The sequence below is a fragment of the Acyrthosiphon pisum genome, chromosome A3 (assembly GCF_005508785.2).
Source record: "Acyrthosiphon pisum isolate AL4f chromosome A3, pea_aphid_22Mar2018_4r6ur, whole genome shotgun sequence".
Lineage (NCBI taxonomy): Eukaryota > Metazoa > Arthropoda > Insecta > Hemiptera > Aphididae > Acyrthosiphon > Acyrthosiphon pisum.
The window spans coordinates 40,726,008-40,739,569 of record NC_042496.1 but is presented as its reverse complement, the minus strand read 5'-3'; the positions used below and the strand labels follow the sequence as shown (position 1 = coordinate 40,739,569).

The 13,562-nt window shown below is 27.9% G+C and overlaps 1 protein-coding gene and 1 long non-coding RNA gene across 2 annotated transcripts in view; one reads left to right on the top strand and one right to left on the bottom strand.

Annotated features, from left to right (window-relative positions):
* LOC100167228 (constitutive coactivator of PPAR-gamma-like protein 1 homolog) overlaps positions 1-2,230 on the top strand; it is a 14,530-nt gene extending 12,300 nt beyond the window's left edge. Inside the window, exons 16-17 of the mRNA XM_001946367.5 lie at positions 1,538-1,631; positions 1,711-2,230. Coding sequence (XP_001946402.2) covers positions 1,538-1,620 — 83 coding nt within the window. The 3' untranslated portion in view covers positions 1,621-1,631; positions 1,711-2,230. The remainder of the gene's footprint in view (positions 1-1,537; positions 1,632-1,710) is intronic.
* Positions 2,231-11,082: 8,852 nt separating this feature from the next.
* Positions 11,083-13,562, bottom strand: part of LOC103308673 — a 17,514-nt gene continuing 15,034 nt past the window's right edge. Inside the window, exons 2-4 of the long non-coding RNA XR_003839757.1 lie at positions 12,275-12,372; positions 11,531-11,548; positions 11,083-11,304 (exon numbers count right to left, since the gene is read on the bottom strand). This is a non-coding gene — a long non-coding RNA (uncharacterized LOC103308673). The remainder of the gene's footprint in view (positions 11,305-11,530; positions 11,549-12,274; positions 12,373-13,562) is intronic.

The following is a 13,562-nucleotide window of genomic DNA, read 5'->3' as shown; positions in this document are numbered from 1 at the left end:
GAAAAAAAACTAAAAAATTAAAACTGAAAATGTCCGTAAACAGCTCAAAAAGAGTCAAAATATTTTCAAAATTGTATGGTGTATAGGAAATGCTTATATAAACATTCAATAAAAATTTCATGTATCTGCAGTTATTCGTTTTTGAATTAGAACAAAATAAGGAAATCGCTACATGAGAAATCGAGTGAATATCCAATGTTGTAAAAATTTGAATTTCAAACGATCATAAAAATTTAAATTGACTTTCTTATAGATATTTTTTGTTTGATAAAGGTAGATAATCTTATAAGGAATCTTGTATTACATTTTCATATCTTAGATTTAAAAAGAAAAATTTTTATGAATTTCTAACTCGAAATAATTTGCAAATTTTCGTGATTTTTCCATATTTTGTCATTTTTTGAACTTTAAATGCTTATAAAAAAAAACTGTGACTAACGATTTTTAATATTTTTCATCTGCCTTTGAAACAATATACTAGGAGCCTTCTATTAAATTTTCAAGCTTTTTTATCCAACAAATAAAATTTTATTGATATTTTTAGAAAAAAAACTAAAAAAAAATGGAAAATGAAAATGTCCGTAAAGAGCTCAAAATAAATCAAAATATTTTCAAAATTTTACCGTGTATAGAAAATGCAAATATAAACAACCTGTGAAAATTTCATATATCAACGGTCATTTGTTTTAGAGTTACACCAAAAACCAAAATCGATTTTGCGTAAAAATTCCCGTTTTTCCTTAATTTTTCTTTTGTTTTTCACGTCGCTTTTGAAAACTACTGGGAAATTTTTACTTTTGACCCCCCAAAGTACCAACTAGATTCACTTTCCAATCATAAAAGTTACTGAAAATCGAAGCAGTTTTATTGTCCTAAAAGGTGATGACAGACACAAAAAAAAATAAAAAAAAATAAAAAAAAAAACACACATCATTGTAAAATCAATACATTCATCGTTCCACTCAGAATCTAATAAATACTAGTATTACGATCCTTATGAAGCTTAAAGCAAATATTGGAGTATTTTTACTGTTAAAACTCTTATTTGTTTTACTATAAATATAACATTATGTATATCAAATCTTCAAATATTAATAATCATTTTTAAATTAAGATTCTTAATAACTTTGTTGTTGTTAATTAAAATGATTTTGTCTATTCTTGGCTTAATAGAATCTGTTAAAATAATTTTAATAGTTCTGAAATTTAATATAGGATTTCCGTGATGTATTTATTTATTATTGAGATTCCTAATTTTTTGTATTTATTCAAATCATATGTTGTTGACTAAATAATTAATTAGCACCCTTTAAGATGAAAAACACTACAGTAGACAAAGTGTGACAATTTATGTTTGTTATCTTATATTAAATTATATAACATAATGTTGAGATAATTTATGAATATAACTGCTAAAAGTTTAGAACTATTTACTTTTATTTTGCAAAATTTAGAAAAAACAAATTTTTTATGCTGAAGAAATATTGTGTTTTATCCTAAGTAATCGTATAATTATATAGTATGTATTTGTTTTTAGAAAATGGTGTGTTAAATTCTCAAACTGGAGATACTTCATCAAAAATCATTCAAAAGCCGTCCAAATTGGAGGCTGAAAACTAATTTAATAAAGCGTAAGTAATTCAATTATGTTAAAAAATAAAAAGTCTATATGGTATAACACTCTAATGATTATGAATATATTATATTTAGATATTTTTAAAATACGCCGACGCCTTATAAGTATAAACAAATAACTTGTAAGAAGTATCAACTCAAGTTTTTTTTTACTTTGTAAATATAGGCAAATAAGAAATATGTTGAAAAACGTGAAGAACGGCGCTAAATGTTAGTCATTATTATTAATTTTTACGTATTGTTTTTATGTAGTTTTTATTCTTTATTTTTGTAAATTATTTGCGAAACATTTTGTTATCTGAAGGCGCCCACGGATTATATTACGTTATCCGATTTGTGAACATCGAAAGACTGATATTTAAAGTGTTGCAACAAACATATCATTGTCTGGTAATTGTTTGTGCAGCCATGGTGATAATAATTATATATTAACGTTATTATATTTTTAAACCAAATGAAATAAATAATATGAATCGTTATCCTTTGACTGCTGTCCAAAAGTATTATTGTCGCGGTGATTGTTTTTAATCATATTTTTGTAATTTGTTATCCCAGATACTTTTATAATTTCGTAATATACTTATATGATTTTTAATTGCATTTACAAGCATGTTTATGCATATTTAATATCTGGCAATTATAAAAATAAGGGCCGCCAAATATAATAATAATTAATTTATGTAAAATTATATAATATAATATATATTATATTTTAATACATAAATATCTTTATGGAGATGTATCTCATCCTGGACAATTATAATATACAATTACCACTTTAACCCATTATAATATGTGACTTATACAAAGAAAAATTAACATTAAAACATTAAAAGTGTTTTGTTTTAATTTATGATGCTATAAATAGGCAGATATTATGCAGTTTCACATACATTAATCTGCTGCCAAAGTAACTTATTATCATCAACAATTTTCTTACATTGTTCTCAGAAGTAAAATAACATAATAATTGTTAGTGTTTTTGTGTGTGATTAACGATTATTATTTTCACAATTTTACGTTTCTTTATTGAGTATAATTAGCTTTTTTATTTGTTGTCTCTACAAACTGACAAATAAAACTTACATATTTGTTTTCATTAACACTAGAAATTAGATTTTTCTTAGATTATAATCATTTAATTATTTTTTAATTAACAATATATTTAAATCAATATTAATAAGTAATAACATATTATATGTATTCTATATATTTTTATTTATCTTTCCATATCTTGATAAGTATTTTCAAATACCAACTAATTTTTTTCTCCCATTAAAATTGGTTATACTACAATTTTAAATATTATCTTTCAATTATATTGTTAATCATTAAATACATGCATTATTAAATTGCTCTAAAATTATAAATTGTTGTCGGCCCTTTTCAAATTATATTCACATTTTCATAATCACTCCTTAAATATTATAATTAAACCAATATAATTATATCATTTCAACAATAATATTTTTTAAGCATTAGATGTAAGAAATTAACTGCTGTAAAAAGTTAAAAAAATTTATTATTCTTTTTATGTTTTTTATTTTTTTATTTTGATCATATTTATATCAATGTCATTATTTCAAAAATACCCTATCATGGATCTATTCAAAATATTTCAATGTGTAATTCATGTTAATTAAATGGTATATTGTGTTAAGTATAGAAAACTGTATTGGTTTATACCGATTCAATATTTAATAAGATGATATTATATATTCATTAAAGTGATTGTGAATTAAATGTATTGTTTAACTATTAATTTTTATTATTATTGTTGTTGAGCTATGTAGCTAACTTTGGCCTGTTCATTTAAATATTAGATAAAAAATAATAAGATAATAGATAAAATATTCACTTATTATTATTTTCTTACCAATGATGCAGAATTGTCTAATGCTATAGTGCAAATGTATTTTCTAGCACTATTTAAAATTAAATTAAATTTAGGCTTTGATCTGACCGGAAAAAAATGATCAAAATTCGACTTATCAGTAAGGCGTGAGAGTTTCCTATGAAGTCGTTTTCGATGATATAATTCCCTGTATCCTCCCCCCCCCCCACCTAAATAAGTATCGAGCAGTAGATTAGCGGAAAAGTATTATAACTAAGGTAGTAACTAAAATATAAAATATAATTTTTCAATTTTTCTTAGAATTCCGGAAAATAGTAAAAACCTCCACCTTATGCACCCTTATGCAGTACAAAGCATTAACAATACTATCGTAATATGCCTATGCCTAATTTGCAAATGATTTAGATGTAGTAAATCTAAAATCTAATATATAAATATTGTATGTTTGTTTGTCCTGTATAGACTCAAAAACTACTGGACCGTTTTAAATAAAAGTTATATTAAGGTTTGTAGTATTCGTTTTTAAACCCTTGTAGGTCGTTATACTAGATGATTATTTTATCATGAACCTCTCATTATTTAAAAAAGTATACATTTTTTTGAAAAAAAAATTTCTAATAGATAGAAAACAACATTTTTAAATATATATGTATATCATTTTTATCCCCAAAGTTTTTCACTTTTTTGAATGACAATACACACTTTTAATTTCATATTCCAAAGCAGAATAATTTTCTAAGTATTTCGATACATAAAAATCGAATTTAAGAGAAGTAATTTATGAGTTATAAAATATAAGTATATAAAGTAAGTATTATTGATGAGCGATTGGACCAACATTTTGCGGGATGACCGTGTACCACTCCGCTTGATGAAGAATTCGACGCAGTAACGTACCTATTTTGCCTATACGTCACGCCGTGCAATAAGTATTTCACCTAAACAAATCATAAAAATACGATTTTTTTTTTAAAAAACGGGGAAATCCCTTGATCCTGTATGGCTATATATCATGCGGTGCTTCGAATGTACCTCGTAATTGATAAAAAAAAAACGATTGGGAACAGGCCCCAACATTTAACCATGACTGGAATGAAACGACATTTCGTTTTTTGCGACCAAAGTCCGTGGTAATAACTGCAGTGCATTAATATTTAAGGTGATTCCAGTCGGTCAAAAATAACCGTTTTTAGACCCTCTGCTCTGACAAGATTGTGAAATTTTAGATGGTCCGATTTTAATGCTGTAAAAATAATAACATTTCTTAACATCTCTAGAGAACGGTCGGAGCTTTTTTTGAACTTTTGACAATATTATAATACTATACAAATTTCAGTTTTTACAACATTTTTGTTCAACCATATGTATTGAAGAAATCAACATTTCTAAAAAATTCTTCGACCGTTCTTTAGACGTGTTAATAGTTGTTAGGATTGTTACAGAATCGAAATCGGGCCAACCTAAGTCTCACAATTTTGTCAGAGCCGAGGTATGTTTTACTCGAAAATTAACCATATAGTTTTTTCCAATTTAATATATTGACATGTGCCTGCGAGTGCGAGAACGCTGGTTCTTAGAAGTTAGAATGCGTATACGGGTCGCTACGCGTTGACATACACTGCGGTGTGTGCCAGGGACGTAGCCAGGATTTTATTTCGGGGGGGTCAAGTCAAAAAAAAAATAATAAGTTATTTTAACCATTCTTATTAATCAATCAAAAATTAAATTTATAATGACCTACAGACTGCTATATTATGTACATATTGTAAAAAAAAAAAATATCATATAAATAAAAAAAATTTAGGTATAAATATAACATAGATATAAACATCTTTAGTTAGATTCAATCTTGATTTCGGCTCCGTAATCTGATCATGCAAATACTTGACATATATAAATGATTTAGACAATGTACAATATAAATTTTTAAAAAGGATTTCATACTTGTCAAATATTCCATTATCTAGGGACTCTCTCCATCTTACTCAAGTTTATATTGGCCTTGTTTCTCTTTTACTTAGACGGAAATTAACTGATATTATGTTTGTCTATGATCTTATTAATTACAATATTGTGTGTCCCGAATTGTTGTCTGAAATCAGCTTTCGAATTCCATATCGTAATAGTAATTACACGTAATTCAGATTTATTTTTAGTTCCTCATTATAAAACGAATAGTGGTACCAATTATTTTTTCCCTTGAGCTTTAATTTTAGCTAATAAAATGTGTATACATTTAGATATATTTTTTCTCTCACGCAATTGTTTTAAATCTAAATCTATGTTATTATTAAAAAAATATTGATTGATTAACTTTAACTTTAACTCGTTTATGCCCAGGCTTGAAATAATTAGTAAAAATTAGTATTTTAAAAGTTTGCCATTATTTAATTTGGCAGATGGGGTAAAAGCATCCTTCAATTCGTCGCACGCTTATGGTTTTGAATTAAGAAATTATATCTTAGAACAAATATGAGAGTTGAATGTATAGTTGTAGCTCTCATATAAGGTTCTCAAAAACTACTTGACTGATTTTGTGAAAATTTCGAGTTGTTTTTTGGGGATATCAGGAATGCTTAAAGAGTGGTTTGAACCACGTTCGATTTATACCAAGTGCTATACCCAATCTACCACAAATAAATTGCTCACCTTTGTCGACTTAGTTCACAAAGCTATCCAAATTTATCTGTGAACTGAGGTACCTATGTAGGTACTATACATAATCATATTGTCGTGTTATTACTTATTATATTAATACTAAAGTCATTAGTTCGTCAAGCTTCACTTTCAACAAGTTTCATTGAAAATTATCCTAAAAATTGTTATATAAAGTTGGATCGAACTAATAATAGAGTTTGAATACAATTTAGAGATCAACCACCAACCAGTAGCCATATTATATCAGTCATATTATTACATATTATTATGATCCACTTTCATTTTACGCCTTTGTAGTTTTGGTTGCTTTTACTAAACTTTAAGGAGTATCTTAAAGTTGCACGCAGATTTCATACGTTCTATATCTGTGTAGCTGTGATTGCATTTACTCATTTCTAAAGATATCTTAAAGTTCATAAGGAACTAAACAATGACTAAGGATACTAATCTTACGTCTAAAGAGATAACTTGCTCATCTTAAAATTCTTCTTCCAAAATTGAACCTCTTTCTTTAGAAGTTTTTAATAAATCCATGTCTGATTTCCACACTTTTCAACAATCAACTTCGACTGAAATTAAGGCCTTACATCTCTCCCTGGACTCTAAATTTGCCGAAATCAAAGAGAGCATGCTATCTCTTACCTCCCAAATCAATGGACTAAAAGAAGAAAACGCTTCACTCCTCTCTGATTTAATCGATCTTTCCAAACGTGTTAAGGACTTTGAGTCCACCGCCTGAAAAGACGCATATACGGATCGTCTGCCAAATTTACTTTAGGAATTATCTGACCGTGAAAATTTGTCACGCAATGTTATTGTCCATGGCATACCTGAATCATCTTTGCCCCTAGAAAATAGACTATCGGATGATGTCAAACTCTTGTCTGAAACTTTCCATCCATTCACGACGCCTCTACATACTAATCTTAAGTCCATTAGACTTGGTAAACCAACCAACCGTGACCCCCGTCCACTTAAGGTATTTCTCTCATCAATAGACAAGACACTGCTCTCAAGATAATTTCTGACCTAAATTCTTTTAAACGATCGCAATCTCCTAATAATGTTACTAACTCAACTTCAGTCACTCGTGACCACCCCAAACAGGAACGGGAAGATTTACGACGTATTTACGCGAAATTGGATAGCCGTAAAAAAAACGGCGAAGCTAATATTACCATCAGATACGACAATGGACATTCATCTATAGTCTCAACCTCGCTTTCGTCTTATACTTCAAAAAATTAATAACCTCAACTCCCTCGGGTGCGTGTAACAACCTCATCCCTCGGAGTATTTCAATACTGAAGGAAACCCACCTTCCTTCGTCTGCCAATCAACAATATGCTGTTCATACTTCGCTTCATACTCTCGCTTATCTACCTCCGACTGCACTCTATGCCACGCTATTAAAGTAACATTTAACAAATTCTTAATTGAATTTACTAATTTTCAATTACTCCATTCTTAAGTTCTCAATTATTTTTTCGTTAATGTAAATATTTATTTAAGTAATAATAGTAATTTGTTAAAACCTAAGAATCCTTTTTGTAATAATAATTGTTATAAGTGATCCAGCCTACATTAATGGGAGAGGTGGATTATAAAAATCTAAATATATTTACTATTTACCTACTGGTAAATACGAGTATATATTTATAAATATTATAAATATGCAATAATTGCTTATTAATTATAATGAATATTTTTTAATTATTAGTTATTAGCAGAACTTGACTTAGGAATTGTGGTGCCCCTTAACTTAAAATATAAATTACCAATTTTTTTTTTCGTATTTCGTTTTTTTATATTCAATTTATATTTTGAAATTATAAAAATTTTTATTATTTAATGTATAATTTATATAAATAAAATGTGTATGACTGTATTACAGTAATTGGAGGCTCCCCTAACCCCCATCACCCTAAATTATTTGAACCAAAATTTTTTTTGCCTCATTAATGTGTTTGCAAAAGTAGCCGATTAAATTAAAAATACCATCATGAAGGACGCGAGTTATTGCGATAATAGATTATAATAAACATCGATTTTTTTTTTTGTGTCCATCATCATCTTTTAGGTCTGTGGCATCAGTGGCGTATACATAACTTTTGTATGGGGGGGGATCAGTTGCAAACAAATTATTATGGAACAAAAATACCTAAACCTAGGTATGTGCACATTTAAATACCTAATAAATGATAAAACATATATATATTCAATACATTTTATTTTAAATTCTACAAGTAGTTATAGAACAAAATTTAATTTTCTTTTTTTTTTAGTCAATTCATCAATTACTTCTTCAGCACTGATTGGAATGTTCTTATGAACTGCCATTAAAGTGAGGCCATTTAATCGCTCCTATAATTGGCATTGGTACCATTACATCTGTTATGACTTGTTCGTACAACTGACATAATATTTGTTGTTGATTTTTGTTTTTAGATAATAATATTTATTATTTAAGCTATTTTTAGCTTTCAATGAACAAATTACTGATAGCTATTAGCTATATAGTACGTTGTAGGTATATCCATGTTAGTTGATAATATACAAAATTGATAATGTTTTGGTATAAATGCGTAAAAACCATCGTGCAATAATATTTCTTTTTCTAATGTATAGGAAAATGTATTATTATACGCACGGACATGCGGGCGTCGTCTCCGCCGCGTTGATATCGGTGACGGTGGCGACTGGCGACGGTCCGTGGCTGGTCTGCCACATATTATTATTATCTTATAATAATTTATTATACTTGTATATATAATATACATATTATCAAATATCACATAATACGATTATATGAATATGAAATAAATATATGATTACTGATTAATATTAAGTAAATTATTTTTAATTAATTGTTGAATGTGTTAAAATAAAAATTTACAAAAAATCCTTGCCATTTTTTTCCTTGTAATTTCCTTACATTAAGTCATTAAGAACACTATTTTATAAAATTTAAAAAAAGGCCTATGGGGGGGATCTGACCCCCACATCCCCCCCGCACCTTTTATACGCTCCTGTGTGGCATTGCTTAGATTTTCTTCAACGGTATCTTTTCTGATAGGAAAGTGAATCTAGTTGTTGCATTGGGGAGGTCAAAAGTAAGTAAATGCTCAGTAGTTTTCAAAAGCACTGGAAAAAAATTTAAAAAAAATTCAGGACAACCGGGAATTTTTACGCAAAATAGGTTTTTGACAAATTCTATTTGGTTTTTGGTATAACTCTAAAACAAATTACCGTAGATACCTATATGAATTTATACCATAGTTTGCCAATTCCTATAGGCTATACTATGTAACGGACCATAATCCGTTTCGTCATGATATAATATATATTATATAAAAATAATATATAAATATTAATAAGACGTACAATCTCACCTGAACAGGTTTTACATCTAAGAAAGGGGTGGCGATTGACTATAGCAGATAGCCGAACGCTCATATTTCATTTAAAGCGCATTATACATTTTCATATTATATTTTACATTTTACAAAAAAAAAACCACATCATATATAATATATATATATAATCGTATATTATAATATACGATTTAATATTTGATGATATGATATACGAGTACTGTATAACCAATGTAATATATATATATATGACTCATAGTATATAATATATAATAATTAATAACATATATAGTATATTATAGCACGTATCGTCTATATTAAAACGTATGATACTAGAATGTTAGAATGTGGTTTTCGACCCAACTATAGGCGTGGGATAACTAAAAAGATTACAGATAATGAATCGACGCACGTCAGTGTGGTACACGGATAACCGGTAGACAGAGGGAGAATAGGAAGCCTTATTAAACCATAGCCGAATCGGGCAGATGCGATTGACCATCGTACACGCGACCGCATTCGCGAGAGACTATATTATAATAATTATGAAGAATATTTATGATGTACCAACTTTAACATTTCAAACGAGTCTACATTTTATTAAAACACCTGAGTTCTACCTCACATCACGGTCCTGTGATTGTATTCTTTTAAATATTATTAGATTTATGTTATAATTTTTGTTACATATTGTACTTTTGACTTTCTAATTTGTTAATATTTGCTGTGCACATGCTTAAAATTGTAATATAACTTATGTCCGAGTATTCGAATAAATAAATAAATGAGTATTATTTATAACAAAATCAATAACCTGTGAACAGTTTGATATTTAAGATTTTATAATTTAGCAGCATTTCTTATTGATTAGGTACTTTTCATTTATCACTTATTTGACTGCTTCTTCCATTTATGTTTAGCACTAAAACTACCATTTTTTGTTTTTTTTACTAATATTATATAACAACTTAATTTTCTTTAACGAAAATGGCCTAAAATAAATACATAGGTTGCGTAAGTATTAGCATACTAATATTTTTTTAGATTTTTTGGTTACAGTATGAACTAGTTATTAGAATCCTAAATTTCAGTCCTTGATTTAAATTTTCAAATATTACCTATAAATGTTGGAAATTTTAAAAATGTTTAACTACCTACAAAATAATTTGCAAATTATTTAGATTTTGATGATAATTTGTACTTAAAATAGGTAGTTAATAAAACAAAATCATAATTATGGATCTTTAATATTTTTCAACTTTTCAGCTGCTATTACAACTTATGAGGTAACTTGCTAGCAATTTTAAATCATTTCGAACTCACAAAAAACTATTATTGACAGGTATATTTTATTCAAAAATAATACCCCTCCCCCAAATTAAAAACTAGATTCACTTTCCTACCAGAAAAAATACTGAAATAGAAAATCAAAGCGTTTTTACTACCCCAAAAGGTAAAGACAGTCAAAAAATAAAAACACATAATTTTAAAATCAATATATTAATTATCACTCAGAATTATCACTCAGAATTTAATAGTAGGTAATAATAATAGAAATAATAATGATATAATCCATATATTTTGGGAGTTAACAAAAACCTAACAATATAATACGAATCAAGTTCATATATTATTATTGTATTAGACAATTTAATTTTACATAAAATAATTAGACAAAATAGAAATATATAATATTATAAGGTTATTAAAAATATCGTCTTTCTGTCCTGGAATAGGTATTCTTATTGCAGTAAGAAGTTCCGGGGGTGTTGAAAAGTGTACCTGCAAAGTAAATTGGTATTAGATTTGTTGATTGTGTGCAGCATTAGATTGCTCTACCAAGCATCGTAGATCTCGATTGTATAAATACGTGAAGAGCAAATTTTATTACAAACCATTTGGCATTTATTTTATTCAACACAATGCGGTTTTAATTATTTTTATAATGAGAATAGGTATTGAAATTTTCTATTTTCATAAACCAAAAAAAAAAAATTAAAAATATTACGTTTACTCATCATCAGATCTGAAAAAAATTATCAAAAAGTATTTAAAAATAAAACTAAAAATACATAAAAAGTATAGTTGCCCAACACAATATAGGTAGGTATTTGCCCAGGGATAATCAGGTCTTATTTCGCCATTTACTTGAGCTGGAAAAACTATATGGCTATCTTACCCAATGCATTGTTTTTTTTTTTGGTTTGAATATAGTATTCGCTCCTTAGATTTGTATTTGGGTGAGTTTGTAAAAATTTCAATGTATTTGGGCAATTTGGCATAATGCTTTTACGCTTTTTTTAATATCATGTGATGCGTTTGAGCGGTATTTTATCAATCCTCTCATTTCAACAGACTTGGGATTATCCGTGAATTCTACGAGTAAACGAAAAGATGCATTTTTCAAGGTCAGATTCACTAAAATCATCATTTTTAATTGAAATACATAGTTTATTCCATTTTGTAGTAAACATTTTTTAAATAATAAGTTAAAAAAGTGGGAAAATACATTTTTTGTACTCCCCATAATATATTTTTTTTCATTGTGTACAAAAAGTCATCAAACTTAAAAATATTATTGGGCCTATAAAATAATGAATTTTTGTGAACTAAAATGTGCCAATAGATCCATGTTGGGAGTTAACAAAAACCTTATACAATATATGAAATAAGAATCAAGTTAATATATTGTATTAGACAATTAAATTTATATATTTCACAAAAGTAATTTAAAAAAATATTGATATGTTACTCTGATTCATTTTGTAAAAAGTGTCGTGAAATAAGTGTTTGTATCTCCTGGAATAACTGATCTACAGTATGTAGTTACTGGATTCTCGATAGTGAAGTCTGCAAAGTAAATTTGTATAAGTCATTAGATTTGTTGATTGTGTGCATTACATATTTAGAATACCCTACCATAATCTCTTAGATATCGATAGTCAATTTTATTAAACATAAAGTGTTCCGGCAAGGAAAATAATTTTAAATGGACTGTATTTTTAATAATATACTCAATGTAGAATAAATATTATAATTTATAACGGGCTACTGCGACAGTAGCTCATATAATATTTTATACTAAGTACGATTCGTAATATACAGGGTCGGCCTGGGTACCTGAGAGCCCAAGCAAGAATTTTATTTGGCTCAATAATTAAAAAAATTAAACCAATAAATGGTCTTGAAATCTTGAAGTCAATAAATAATACATTTACTTCTCTGTTAAATTCCCACATTTTTTGGAAATTTGTTTCAAAATAAATATCTGGTTTGTGGTAGATCTATTTTGTCTAAAACCTGCTTGATAACCCCCTAAAATATCTTCTGCCCACGTCTTAACTCTGTTTAATATACATTTGGATAGAACTTTATAAGTAACATTTAGTAGATCGATACCTCTATAATTATCACACACCTGCTTATCACCCTATTTTTGTAAAGGATATATCAGTGATGTTTGCCATTCCTCCGGAATTCCTTCTTTTTCCCAAACTTCTTTTATTAGCCCGGACACATATTTAAGCAAGCCGTTTCCCATACTTTTAACTAATTCTCCAGGGATACCATCTTCTCCGGGTGCCTTATGGTTCTTAGAGTTTCTTATTTGTTCATGAATTCCCTCCTTACTCGGTGCTAGGCAGATTTTATTATTAGTTTCTATATTCTCAAAGTGGAATAAACTAACTGGTGTATCACAGTTCAGAAGCTGTATGAAATCATTTGCCCATTTATTTTCTATCTCTTCTTTACATGTGATTAGCGTTCCATCATCATTTTTGAGAACTTTCTACGGGTGTTTATATTTCTTACTTAAGAAGTTAACCATTTTATATAGATCTCTTGTATTATGACTAGCAAAATCTTGTTCTGCCACCTCAAGTATGTTTTGTAAATATTTTCTTTTTTTGCATCTTAATATGTTACTCGCATCCTGTTTTCTCATTTTGAATCTTGCTTAACGTCTCCACATTCTCAGTGTCATACATAGCAGTGGCGTATTTACGGGAGGGTTAAATAATAAATTCGTGTTTCACAGG